This window comes from Galeopterus variegatus, unplaced genomic scaffold (genome assembly GCF_000696425.1).
Source record: "Galeopterus variegatus unplaced genomic scaffold, G_variegatus-3.0.2 Scaffold18564, whole genome shotgun sequence".
Taxonomy (NCBI): Eukaryota; Metazoa; Chordata; class Mammalia; order Dermoptera; family Cynocephalidae; genus Galeopterus; species Galeopterus variegatus.
In genome coordinates, this window is record NW_007744675.1 from 1619 (window position 1) to 14897 (window position 13279).

Sequence of the window (13279 nt, forward strand, 5' to 3'; positions counted from 1 at the left end):
CTTAGAGTACCTCTTATTTGGTTCCATGCATAATACCAAAATGAATCACTATATTTCTTCACAGTTTATCAAATTATCATTATTAATACCCCTGCTCCTGGTACAATATGTCATTAACATCTCAATTTTGTGCTGAATTTCAATGATTGTGTAATCTGAGTATAAATAAAAAGGGAATTTATTCATTCTGTTGAAAGCCAGTGACAATAGATACAAAAACACATAACTATTCCTGTGAGATTACAGCTTTGGTAAAGAAAATTGGCAAATAACATAGTATTCATTTTAAGTTATTAATATTTATTATTACTACTTCCAGGTAAAGAAGCCTGGAATCTGATGCTACCTAGGTAAAACAATTCAAAATTTTGTTTGCCAATGCCAATTTATGTAATTTATTGATACTTCTTACAGTTTGCAACTGATCTAACAAAATATTACTTTACATTTCATTTTATTTATTGGAAATTCCATTTTGGAGAAAGTGAAGAATGTGTATGCAAATATTCATTTTTGACTGTAATGGTGGTGTCAAATTATGCTCTCCTGAGGTAATACAAGCCATCAGAAAGAGAAAGAAGGGCTCTATCTATTTTGGGGTACCTACTGTGTGTTTCCTCTGTTCTGTCATTTGTTTCATTTAATCCACACAGAAGATAATAGTCTGATTCCAAATAATCTCAGTAAGTTAAATGCCATTTCATTTTTATAACAAGGATAAAATCTAGTTCAACCATGTGTTAGGAATGTCCAACTATTAGTCAGGAATGATTGGCTTAGGGTCTTTCAATTTAGGTGTTAGATTTTTTGAAAGGAAGAAAGATTTAACCTTCAGGAAGCTTTTGGAAAACACATTGGTAGGACTTTTTGCTCAAAGTTTTGGTTACATTTTAAAGTTTTTGAGAACATCATACACTTCAGAGTAATGGAACATTCTTTCAGAGGTCAGAGAAATGCCTCTCACTTAGGACTGCCTGTGGACCTACATTTTTGCCATATTAAGATAGGAATAGCATAACGATGTCTTGATTAGCAGTAACTCAAGGAAGCTGATCAGTTAGGTGTGATTATTTCTAGAAAATAACATAAGACCATTTGCTTGAGAAGTTCCAGACATTTTAATCTTTTAGAAGTGACTGGAAGAAACATTAGAGTAATAACAAGAATAAGTTGTTAAAATAGTATTTGAACACATACAAATTCCTAAAGGGACACATAAAAATTCCTGTGGAGATATCACAATTAGGCATAAGGGTATTTTTTGTGGCTTCATTTATAACAGTGATATTTTGGTTTTAGAAAAATCTATTAAACAGAAATAAAACTCTCTTTATTAGAGGGTTACATTTTTAGTTGGCATATAAAAGAAATTTCCTAAAAAATCAATTAGCAAGAGATTGATAGTGAAGGAACAGAATTTAAATGGCATGCTTCTCATCTGAAGAACTATTGCTCAGAATTGATGCATTTTAGTTAAAAATACAACTAAAGTTTATAATTTCAGAAAACTTTATATTTATAAATAAATTCAGAATAAAAATTGACCTCTATATCAACAACTCAAAACCAAAAATACATTGTCATCTATAAAACTGTTAATCTTATTTTCAACAAAAAACGAACATAACAATGTGCAGTTGAAGAGATTATATTCTTTTGAGGGGAAAACACTAAAAGTAGTCAAAATTCTGGAACTTTTTCTTGAATAATGTCAGAAAAGAAAAAAAAAATAAAAGGAAAGATGCCAATTTACTTTGCCTTGGAGATTCTGAATATATTTTGACACAACAAAAATTAGACATACACAGGAAGAAATGGTCCTTGAATTGACAGAAAATCTGTCATCAACAGAATGAATCAATTTAATCATGCAAGTGACTTGAAGAAGACAGCTGAAAAGCCATTTTCAACAAAGTGATGGATGACGGTTTTACTGAAGATTACACTGTGATTCATGTAAAAATATTTTATTTTTATCTTTCTTAAGAAATTTGCCATTGGCAATCTCTTTATGTGGATATTTCTAGAGTCTACTAGCCAATCTGAGTTACTTATGGGATATAAAATATTTTGCCTTATTCCATACAGCTTTATGAATCACCAATAATATTAGCTATATCCAGTTAATCTGATATATGACTGGAATATTTACAATTTAAAAAAAATTAACGAGTAATAAAGAACAAGCTTAACTTCACCATTGTCGAGTCTAACAAACGAAAGAAAGATTTTCCATGGTTTCTTTAAAGTAAGAACTTGAAAACTTTATGAGGCCTATATAGTATAAAAATTGAGTTTCTGTATTTAACGAGGTCAGTTCTTTGATGTGAGATTTCAGATTTCTTTTTCAAATATGATTTAAAATTTTGCTAATATGTAGTAATTGATCTCTTAAATTTGGGATCAATTTATGCGCTGGATAATTCCAAATTCATAACTGGAATTATTCTCTGAACAAATCATTCGTTCATTCATTCATTCATTCATTGTACAAATCTTTGTTGAATGCCTCCCATGTATCAGGTATTGTGACAGGTCTTTGGTGAGGTACTGGACAACAAGTTGAGAAAGTCAACAAGACAGGCATGATCCTAGCCCTCCTGAAGCAAACAGCTTAGCATGAAAACACAGTTTCCAATACAGTGTGATAATGGTACAGTGAGAGAATTACAGAGGACATAATAGTATATGGAAGAAAACTTAAGAAGTCAGTCAGATGTGGGTAGGAAGGAGCTGGAAGCAAAGCCTTCCTAGAGGTAGGTACATCTAAACTGTAGCTGAAAGATTTAAATACAGAAGGCCAATAAGGTGGTGGGAAAAGTTATTTTTGCCATTTTTTTCTCTCTGGGAGAAAGACATTAAGAAAGAAATGGGAAAAGAAAGATTAGTGTTTGGTTTGAGAAAATGAAGCACATTTAGAAGAGTGTGGCAAGAGACGAAATGGGCTAAATCATGCAAAGATATTTAGGCTATATTAAGGAATTTGCACTTATTCTGAGGGAGCAATTCAAGGGTTTTAACCAAGGGAGTACGAAAATCATATTTCCATTTTAGGAAAAAAAACAACCCTACTATTTACAACTTGAGAAATAGATTTGGAGAGAATAAGACCAGAAACAGTAAAGCTGGTTGAGAGGCTTCTCTAAGAAACTTAGGTAAAAGTGAGTAGTAGCCTGGATCATGGAAGTGGCGGTGGGGCGGTGAGAAGTGAAATAATTTTAGGGTTCGTGAATCCTTCTTATTAGTATTTGAAATCATCAGTACTTACTAAACCAGTTAATGAGAGTGCATGGAGCTAGTGAAAGAGACCTTAGCAGGAAGGGTGGCCTGGAAAGGACACTGGGAAATATCAGATAGGAGGATGGAGGAAAACAGAATATGGTGTCATGGAAGTCAAGTAAAGGGAATATTTTAAGAAAGAGGTAATGTCTTAAAAGCATGAACACTGTGTTGCTCGCTCATATGTCATCACTATTCATTGTGTTATGTGATGCTTCACAGGTCCATCACAAATAAACATTTGTTAAATTAATGATTTAATTTAATATGCACTACTACATATAAGACAAGGACATCAGGTTGGTGCTGGAATGATGTACAAAAAAACATACTCTGTACCTTCAAAAATTTCATAGAATAGTCATTGGAGAAAGACATACGTAATTATCTACAATGTGTGGTAGCTAATGAAAGAGCTCAATACAGCTTTAAGTCAATAAAGATCCAGGTAGATAAGGAAAGTAAAGAAAAAAGTGAATATTTCTAATTGTGAGAATAAGAAAAAGTAATTCCAAGTGAAGAAATGACTGAAAAGGGAATATTATAAATTTCAGGTGACCTGGTAAAAACAGTTTCAGATTTGTCAAATCTGGTTTGGTGAGGGGTGGCATTTGCTATTTTAATTGTCTTCGTGATTTCCAGGAATACAATGAATTACCACAGTTTTTAAACTCTAGGATGCAGAATAAAAATCAACAACAGTAGGACTCACATCTTTAAAATAAGGGGACCTCATTATGAAATTGAGCTGTCTTATTTTTCTTCGGCAGAGAAGACATTAACAAATTTGTGCATACTTAAAAGTACTTCACAAATAAGTACATTTCAAGAAGATTGTTTTAAAAAGCACTGACTGTAACCTTACTTCACTTGCAAATGGTAGAGACTGCAGTATCTATGTTTTCCTTCTGTAAGCAAGCTCTGTTAGGAGAATGTAATCAAATTGCTCCATTGCTTAGCAACCATAGGTAAAGAGCTAATATATGTCATGAGTCATGATTCTATGAGAACAATCTGCAGGTCATTGGCATGATTTCAACACCTTTTGGATTCCGCTGTGATGCTTTCAAAACCAATATTAACACAAAGCATTAGAATAGATGAGAGTTAAAATGCAAATGCTCTCATAATTGATCAATTGACCTATGCACAGTGTAATGTGGTACGATCTGCTGCATCAACCTGACAATAGCATCTATCAATCAGCACCACACCAAAAATAGCCCACAGACATGGCTTCAGAAGGAATTTCTGTTTTACCAACTTAGTCAAGCAGAAGATGAAGGCACACTGAAAGTAGTTGCAAGGCAAGGACTCCGACATTTACCTAGCCAACAGGAAGAGGAGAGGAGGGTGATGAACAGTTTTGGAAAAGTTTACCTGTAACCACTGTGACTGGTCATTGTGGCCAGAGGTCCAGGCATTCACTTTGCCTTGCTTGTCCAGTCGAGCTTTCCTTGGTTCCCAAGTGAACATGTCCATGTTGAGCGTTCTGAAGACGCTGGAAGCAGTGATTTGATAGTCTTGTATATGTCCTGATTTCATACCCAGAGGCTCAGAACAGCCTGAAAGAAAATGAGAAGGGCTCCATGAGAAAAATAATTTATCAGCCTGAAACTTTTCTGTGTTCATTTTTGTATAGGCAAGGGAAGATTAAATATAATGTGATTCGTTTCCCCAAAGAGAGAGCATCTAAATTCAAAAAAAGATAGGCTATAATCAGAAATAAATCTGGAACAAAATTGAAAAACAAGACAGTCAATTCAGGCTATTTTGTCTGAATATACTTCGGAAAAATTGAAAACAAGACAGACAATTCAAAGTACTTTTCTGTGATAGATGATTTTGCAAAATGAAAACAATGCTGAAATGCTCTCTCCTGTCTCATTACTGGGAGCCTCATGACTGTTCTCTAGTTTTCAACGGTTTCAATGTGAGTTTTAAAATGGGACATTTTCTCACAAAGTATTTTTAGTTTTCTTTTATTTGTTTTCATAATACTGCAAATGAAAATTCCCTCAATACAAAGTCATTTTCACAAACTGCTCCACTCTTATATATTAAACTGGACAGCACTTTATTTTCTAAGAAATATCTGTTAATCTTTATCACTGATTCTTATACACCAATGAGGCTTCTTCTGGAAGGCAGGAAGCTAATATTTACTCAGTGTATACTATGTGTGAGGCACTGTGCAGTGTAGAATTTAAACTAACAGATAACAAAAGAAAACAAGCAAATTCTAGCAAAAATCATTACTAGACAAACCTTTTAATAAATTCTTATATTTCAATCATACTCAATACCTCTAGTGTTTGGGTATTTTTGGAAGATTCTCAAGTCTCTTGCATATATTTTCAAGTTTGATATGGTGCAAAATTTGGGTTTGCTTGAAACTAAAAAACTCATAGTGTGTGTATGTTTACACACAATTTCCCAATCTTAAATTGTAAGTGTGACAGAATTCCATTTACAAAGTTCGTAATAGGAAGCATGATTCGATCATCATATTAGCCAGTGACTAAGTCTTCCATGTGTAAAATTGTTGCATTTTGGCCAAGAAATTCACAAAGCAAGTTTGATTATCAAGGAGGCAAAGATAAAAGAGGAGACTTCTTCAACCAAGTACTTTTTCCTCATGCTCCACTGCTCCCCACTTACTAGCTATGTGGCCTTGTACTTGTTATTAAACTATTTTGTACTTCAGTTTTCTCATCTGTAAAATGGTGTTAATAATAGAAACCACTTCAAAAAGGTGTTCTAAGAAATTAGATAATAAATATAAAGTACTTAGAAATAGTGCTGGCATGTAGATAGCATTCAGTCAGTGTTAGCTATTTTTATAATTTCTGTAAACTTATTCCAAGAGATAATAATGTTATGTCCCCAAATAGCAGGATTATCAGTGAGTACCGAAGAATATCCTATGCTTGGGTGCAGCTTTTAAAACAAGACCATTTTAAGTCTAGGCATTAAGAGAGGTGGTTTAGAACTCTTCATTGATAAATAATACTTAACTACAATTAATTGCTTTCTGTCTTGGTCAATCTAGACACTCCCTTCTAGAGTACTCCCTTCTGGAGGGCCTCCATGTTTGCCTTCACCTTTACCTTCTAGGAAACACCTATCTCATGCAAACATGTCAAAAAATGACATGGAGGGTTTCAGCATAGAAGATATATATCCTAAGCGCCATAATAAAGATAGTTCTAAAATCTAAATATAAATTCTGAGTGAAAATGTCATAACAAATCTCAAAGATTCTAGAAAGTTCTAACAGGCATAACGGTCCACTGTTTATTTTCAGGCAGTTCTAAGGTAACATGATTGTCTGTGATATAGACTTCTGACTTGTTCTTCTATCCCCATCCCCACCTTGCAAGCCCCTGAAGTCTTTGTAAAACTCAGCTTAGTTTGCAGAAGACATACAAGGGAAAAGGAAAGGTAGTTGTTTCTCTCCTCTTGCGGTATAATATTTGAAGTATTGGAGACCAAAGAAATGCTGAAAATAAAGGCATTTCTTTAAAATGCTCCAAGTAAAATGCCTTTACTTTGAGCATTTCTTTTAGTCCTAAAATCCATTTCATACTCGCTCTCTCTCTGTTGTCTAGTATTTAGCCCAGAAGTGCTAAATAATTATTTCTTCAAGGAATGAATGAATATTTCTCCTCTAATTATGGTCATGATATATTTCTTAAGTCATAGCTCTTTCAGAGAATTTAGGAGATGTTCTTTTTAGGTCTGAGAAGAGATTAACTGCTGATCTTCTAGGCAGGCTGAAAGACCTTATAACAGTTTACTGAATACGACAAGGAAGCCTTGGGCTTTACAGTGTTACACTGGATTGTGGGAAGTAGTTTGGTACATTATATTAGTGTTTATTTCCAAGTGCTATAGCTGAACTTTCTGCCAATGTGCCTCACACCCTCAATTTCACTTCTCATCCATATGGTTTCACGCATATCAATTAACTCTTTTTCTAGTGTAGGCAGCACCTAAACAACATTAAGTTTTAACAATAAAATTGATATTTCTATACTGAAGTGCCCTAGCTTTTAAAAGCATCCATTGGGAGATGCTTTCTGCATGCAAGCTCAAAATCAATTCATAGGGTAGGGAGATGGGGCACGGCTTCTTTTAGAGAATATAAAATCTGTAAAGTGTCAGGTATAACTTCTTGTAAAGATTGGAAGTAAAATATATTCACACTGTAGGGGTGTAACTATGCCATGTATAAGAGACTGACCCTCGTGAATCAAAAGAGTGAAAAATTGGGGAAGCTGATGTTAAGCAACTAAAAACCGTGCAGCTTTCAGCAGACCTCATCATATTGTGGCTTCCTCTTGATTGCTTTATGATGAATGGCTTAGGGATGACACTGGCCTTTGGTGATATAGTGACATGTAATACAAACACTGCATGGCAATAATTCTGCTAAGATTTACTGGCAGTCTGTAGGCTAGTTCAAATTACCAAAATAAGGAAAAGATCTCTGTTAGGGTAATTAATGGTTCTCAAACCATATGTTGGTTAAATAGAATAAGAAAATATAGTTCTCAAAATATGTTGACTCATCTGGCCAAATTACTCTAATTTCTTTAAATATAATGTGGTTTTTAAAAACTGGATATGAGAAGGAGAACAGATATAAAATACACACTTTAACCTATAGTCAACCTCCTGAAATGAATAAAAAGCTCAGAGTTGTCTATTTGCAGGGACTTATTCTCCTATTTATAACTAAATGGTATTATTTTAAGTTTGGTAAAGATTTTTTCATACTTCAAGATTATGCTAAAAAAGTGGGGCACACATGTACTTTTAGTCATTTTCACAGTTGTTTGAACAAAATAATTTCAGTCCACTGTGGCAAAGAGAGTTTGTAAATTTTGATGCCAGAAGTATAAGAACCACCACCAAAAATATAACACAGTGAAAGCCCACATGTGATTTTCTGTTTAGTTCAGAATATAGCTATATTGAAACGGGACCACTGTGAGATCCCCATGTCAGGTCTTCATCTTTCTATCTAGTATGGATGCTCCTGGAGGACAAGAATTATTTTACTTTGAGTCTGTTGATAGACGATCCTTGAGTAGGATACCCACTATGTGTACAATAAGCATGTTGCTAGCTAAGAATGACCCAAGAATACATTCATGGTAGCAATCTTAGTATTGAAGTAATGATAAATTTCCCTTGAGAGAAATGATAAATTTACGTGTTTGATAAAACCTAAAATAATCCAAACAAACAAAAAAACAAGCCAAGTTCTTATGGTAGATGGACAAAGACAAAATTTATTCTTTAGTGCCATATAGTCTAAACTTAACTGTAATTTATGAGGTCAGGCAGATTCAAGTTCTTACTGAACTTTTGTTGCAAAACATAAATCATAGTTACTACCCAAAACAATGAGAAACATTTAAATTTGGCAAGAATTTCACATGAGAATTCCTTGTACTTTCTTTGACCACTCAATAAAATACATTACTCTTTCTACACTAATCCTTCTCTGTAGCATGTTTTAGAATCTGTTTATCCTACACATAAAACACACAGTTTCTCACTGAACCATGCTCTAGACATTGTGTAGCAGAAATACATTTCTATGGGTGTTGAAAATGTGTTGGTTGATAGGAGGCTGCACACGAATATGCTTTTTGTTTTCTTTTAAGACAGTAGAGAAATAGATAACATGAGACTGACCTGATAGTTCACAGCCAAGAAGTTCCATTCGCAAAGTGCAGTGTCTTCGACAAACCTGGGGATAGAGTCTTACATATTGAGCTTTTATGGGTGGTGTAAAAGAGTTAGCATAGGGTGTGTTGTTATCAACATTTCCACGGAACACCTGTGTAAAGACATAATACAGAATTTAAAATTATTAATTGCAACAGCTTCTTTACCTATTTTCATAAATTGACCTTATACCTTACCCAATGTAATCCTTCAAAGGTTGTATTAAATAACTTGGGAGCCTGGAGCATTTAAGAAGCACCTTGTCTTCAGCAGTGAATATAAAACTTATAGATAAAATCCTAATTAAAGTTATAAACCATTGAGGTCAATGGCATAATCTATATCCCACTATGATGGCCTTCTCAAGTTTAAGGCCAGTTCTTCAAATCCAAGGAAATGCTTCTCTCTCTCTCTTTCTTTTTTTTTTTTTTTGGGAAATGGGCAACTTAAATCCTTCACCTTAATCTGGGCCTGTCTGTTCATTTTACTACTTAGTATTTATACATCTTTTGGTAGGAACCAGTCTTCCTTCGTGCATCCTGATCATCAGTCTCTCTAATGCTGTGATCAGATTTATGTTGCTTTAGGGTTTGACTGATCAAGATTACATCTTTATCAATCAATCCCATATCATTGGATAAGAGACTTATATTTCATTATATATCTCCCCAGTGAAAAACTGTTTCCCTGTAAAAAGCAAATACTAAAATGTGTCATTATTAATTCCTTTAAACCTCATTCTTATTTCATTTTATTTAACCTGATAATCAGATAACCTTATTTAAATTCACTTAAGAGGGTAATTTAAAAAATCTTCTATAACATTTATTACAGTCTACTCTAATGCTTGGTTTTAAATGGAATGATCTGTGGTCCTAATATTTTCAAAATTAAATTTTATGTGGAAAAATTAATAAAAGAATTTGGAATATCCTAAGAAAAGGCAAAGGAGATGTTAAATATTATATCAATTTCCTTTAAAATATTTTATCCTGCTTAATAACAATTACATTTTTTCAATATGAAGTACATAGACATATACATTTTTTCTATCACTTGGTGCTTTTCTTATTATTTAAAATAATAGCTTTGATCAGTAGTTATTTGATTAAGGAGAGTGCTAATCTGTAAAAGCAGTAACAATAAAACCGAAAGCTGACTATTGTAAAATAAAGCTTAATCATCATACATAAGACTATGCTAAACTTGTGACAAAGTATTTCTAGGAAGACCCACATAATCTGAGAAAATCTTAAATGTCAGTCACCTTAACTTTCTAACCTGGAGAAACTCCTACTCCCTTCACCCCACTAGCCCAATAAACTTGTGACAAAGTATTTCTAGGAAGACCCACATAATCTGAGAAAATCTTAAGTGTCAGTCACCTTAACTTTCTAACCTGGAGAAACTCCTACTCCCTTCACCCCACTAGCCCAATTCAAAACAAAAGCACCAGAAATTTATTTTCAATAACACGAGGCTTCTGAAGACTCAGTTCTCATCTGATAATCAGTGATTATCAGTGGGATTTTACTTTTCAATTGAGTAGGTTAAGTCAGTCTTACCATGTCTTCACTGGTGCCTTTCACTTTGTACATGGCCCAAGTCTTTCCATCATTACTGTAAGCAATTTTGTAGGATTTTATATACTCTGGACTTCCGATCCGCTTGGCTCCTTGGGTAATTACACCAGTAACTCTCATTTTTCTTTGCAAATTTATCTGAAGAGAGAAAACATAATCAACGATAATCTCATTGCTTTCAGGATAACAATACTGACAATATTGATTTTGGAAATGGAACATTTCTATGTAATAGTATAGATTTAAAATAATATAAAAAGCTACTAGTTTTCTTGTACTTTTTTCCAGGTAAATATTTAAAATAGGCATATGTTAAGTTTAGTTTCAAAATCTCTCTCTGTAATGGAATCTTTGTCTTTCTTCTTTTTTTTTTTTTTTTTGGTAAAGCAATATTTGTAGTGAACAGGCTTTGAAAGGGACAAAGTGCTCCCTAAATGTAAGTATAGAACACAAAATTGGTTATGAAATGCAGATGTGACCTAGTAAGCTGAAAAATGGGAATATTTTCTTGTCAAAATAATCTGTGTCATTACTATGAAACTCTAATGTCAACATAACTGTTAACGTATCTCAACTGATTTAGGCTTCAAGAAATTTCTATTTAAATTAAAAACATGAAAATATCACTGAGATCTTTGGGTATAAGCATAATAAAAGGTAAGGGCAACAATGATGACAGAAGCAAAAACAAACATGTAAGTATCTCTAGTTTCTGGATCTTTATACTGCAGTCTCTGCGGTGGGTTGTGGGAGTACACAATGGCCATGTGGGGCATTGGAATTTCACCAAATAGCTGCTTTCTCTTCCCTTTGTTATGTGGAGACTTTCTGTTATTTTCTCTCCATATTTTCTTCCCATTCCAAATCTCTTTGTAACAGTTTGCTGCAGGAGTAATAGACATCTAATAAAATTTTTAAGATTCTTTTTACATTTAAATAGGGATCTCTTTTTAGCACATAACGTAATAATTAAATTAAATCCTACAATGTAGGAAAAGCTTTATTCATATACAGTAAAAATTAAAATTTGTTCTATTCACTTTTAAATCCCTCTATGATATCTATAAAATCTTAGTAGAAAGGTACTGCTTCAATGTTCTTGATAAATTGCTATGAAGCACTCCCTCCACCAATACAAATCAGAAAAATTTAAATGTCTCATAAATTAAGTGAGTAATTCAGAGACTATGTTCCAGAGAAATCCAGAAAACCTTCAGATTCATGTAAGCGATTAGAGTTTTTCTATTCTACAATGGGACTTTGAGAGTTAACATTTGAAATGGTGGAGGATGTGCATTACAAAACCAGCCCTTCTATACTCACTGCTTCTGAGTTTCCCAAAGTCTGTCTTCCCTCTCTGAACATCATGAGGTCCTCATCCAACTGCTGCTCACAAGACAATTCTCAGTCTTATGCATAAATAAAACCTGGAATTTTAATAAGTTTAAGAACTGAGGTGGGGTAGTCCCCAGGCTCTAACGGTGAGTACACCCCCCTTTCACTTTTACAACACAGACCTTATAAATAACATTTTTGTTTTAAATTTCTGGGCCGATGGTCCCTTTTTTCCCCAACAATGCTGAATGGATTGCTTCAGATATCCAATTTTGTTTTTCTCATTTCAATGCTTATACATCAAATAATTACAAACATGATTACATTTTAAGTCTGATTTTTGTCTGGAAGCTTAAAGAGAATATCTCCAATGAATGTAATTTTTCATACTATTCATAATATTTATCTACATTTATCTCAATTGGTTCTCTAAAGATTGATTTTGGAGTTTTAACTGCGCAATTTGGAATAGGGAACCTCTGAAAGACACTTCATTTCAGTATGTAAGGCAAATTAGCACATTGCTGTGGAAGAGCAATATTCTTTGGGTATCTTATATGTGATATTCTTTTTATTTTTTTAATCTGAGACTTTTCGTAGCCTAAACCTTCCCAGTACATGCGACATAAACAGTGGGTACTTTGAATCATGTTCTCCCCATTTTGGAAGCCAAGCTCCACATTTGATATTGCTGAACATTTCTTTTTCAATTATCTTTTATCTCGTTTCGGTTATCTTGTTTATACCTCTTGTAGTCAGCCAAATTATCTCTGCTAGAGTTTTGGCTGAGGAGCTATACACCAATTTTCTAAAGCTTAAATTGTAGAAATATATCAGTATCAATAAATAAAAATCTGAGTTCATGTTTCTCTCTAAATCATTAAAAATGATGTTTTAAAGATTCCTATTTACTCCAATATTTAGAAGCTCTGGATATTTATTTTAGAGAGATAGAAGTTCAGATAGTAAAGTATCACCAAACTCTAGTTTTAATAAGTATTTGTAATTAAATATCTGTGCTGTTTTCATTAAATACCAAGTAGAAACCAAAAAAAATAATTTTATAGAATACAGGTTCTGGGATCACTAAGTTTCAGTAATTACCAAGTTTTTGACTTAAGATTTCTCATGTATCTAGCACTATTAAGCTTGGATAATAAGGAATTCAATATAAAGGGGCTAAGATTTCACCTTTATGGTCACGCTTAAATTTAATACCAGGAATCTATGTTGCTGTAAGAAATAAACAAAGCTTGGAGAAAAGCTATAGCATAATTTTAAAAACATCTCCACTACAACTACATCCTTCAAGTAATCCCCTTTTTTCCATTCCATTTCAA

The 13279-nt window shown here is 33.4% G+C and overlaps 1 protein-coding gene across 1 annotated transcript; it reads right to left on the reverse strand.

Moving 5' to 3' along the window:
- Positions 1–4606: 4606 nt before the first annotated feature.
- LOC103582934 (EGF-like repeat and discoidin I-like domain-containing protein 3) lies at positions 4607–10742 on the reverse strand (the record flags this gene model as incomplete). Its single annotated transcript, XM_008564392.1, has 3 exons — positions 10587–10742; positions 8989–9133; positions 4607–4844 (listed from the first exon to the last, which is right to left on the reverse strand). Coding segments are annotated over exons 1-3 (521 nt in total), but the record flags the coding sequence as incomplete, so codon positions are not given.
- Between the last annotated feature and the right edge of the window lie 2537 nt (positions 10743–13279).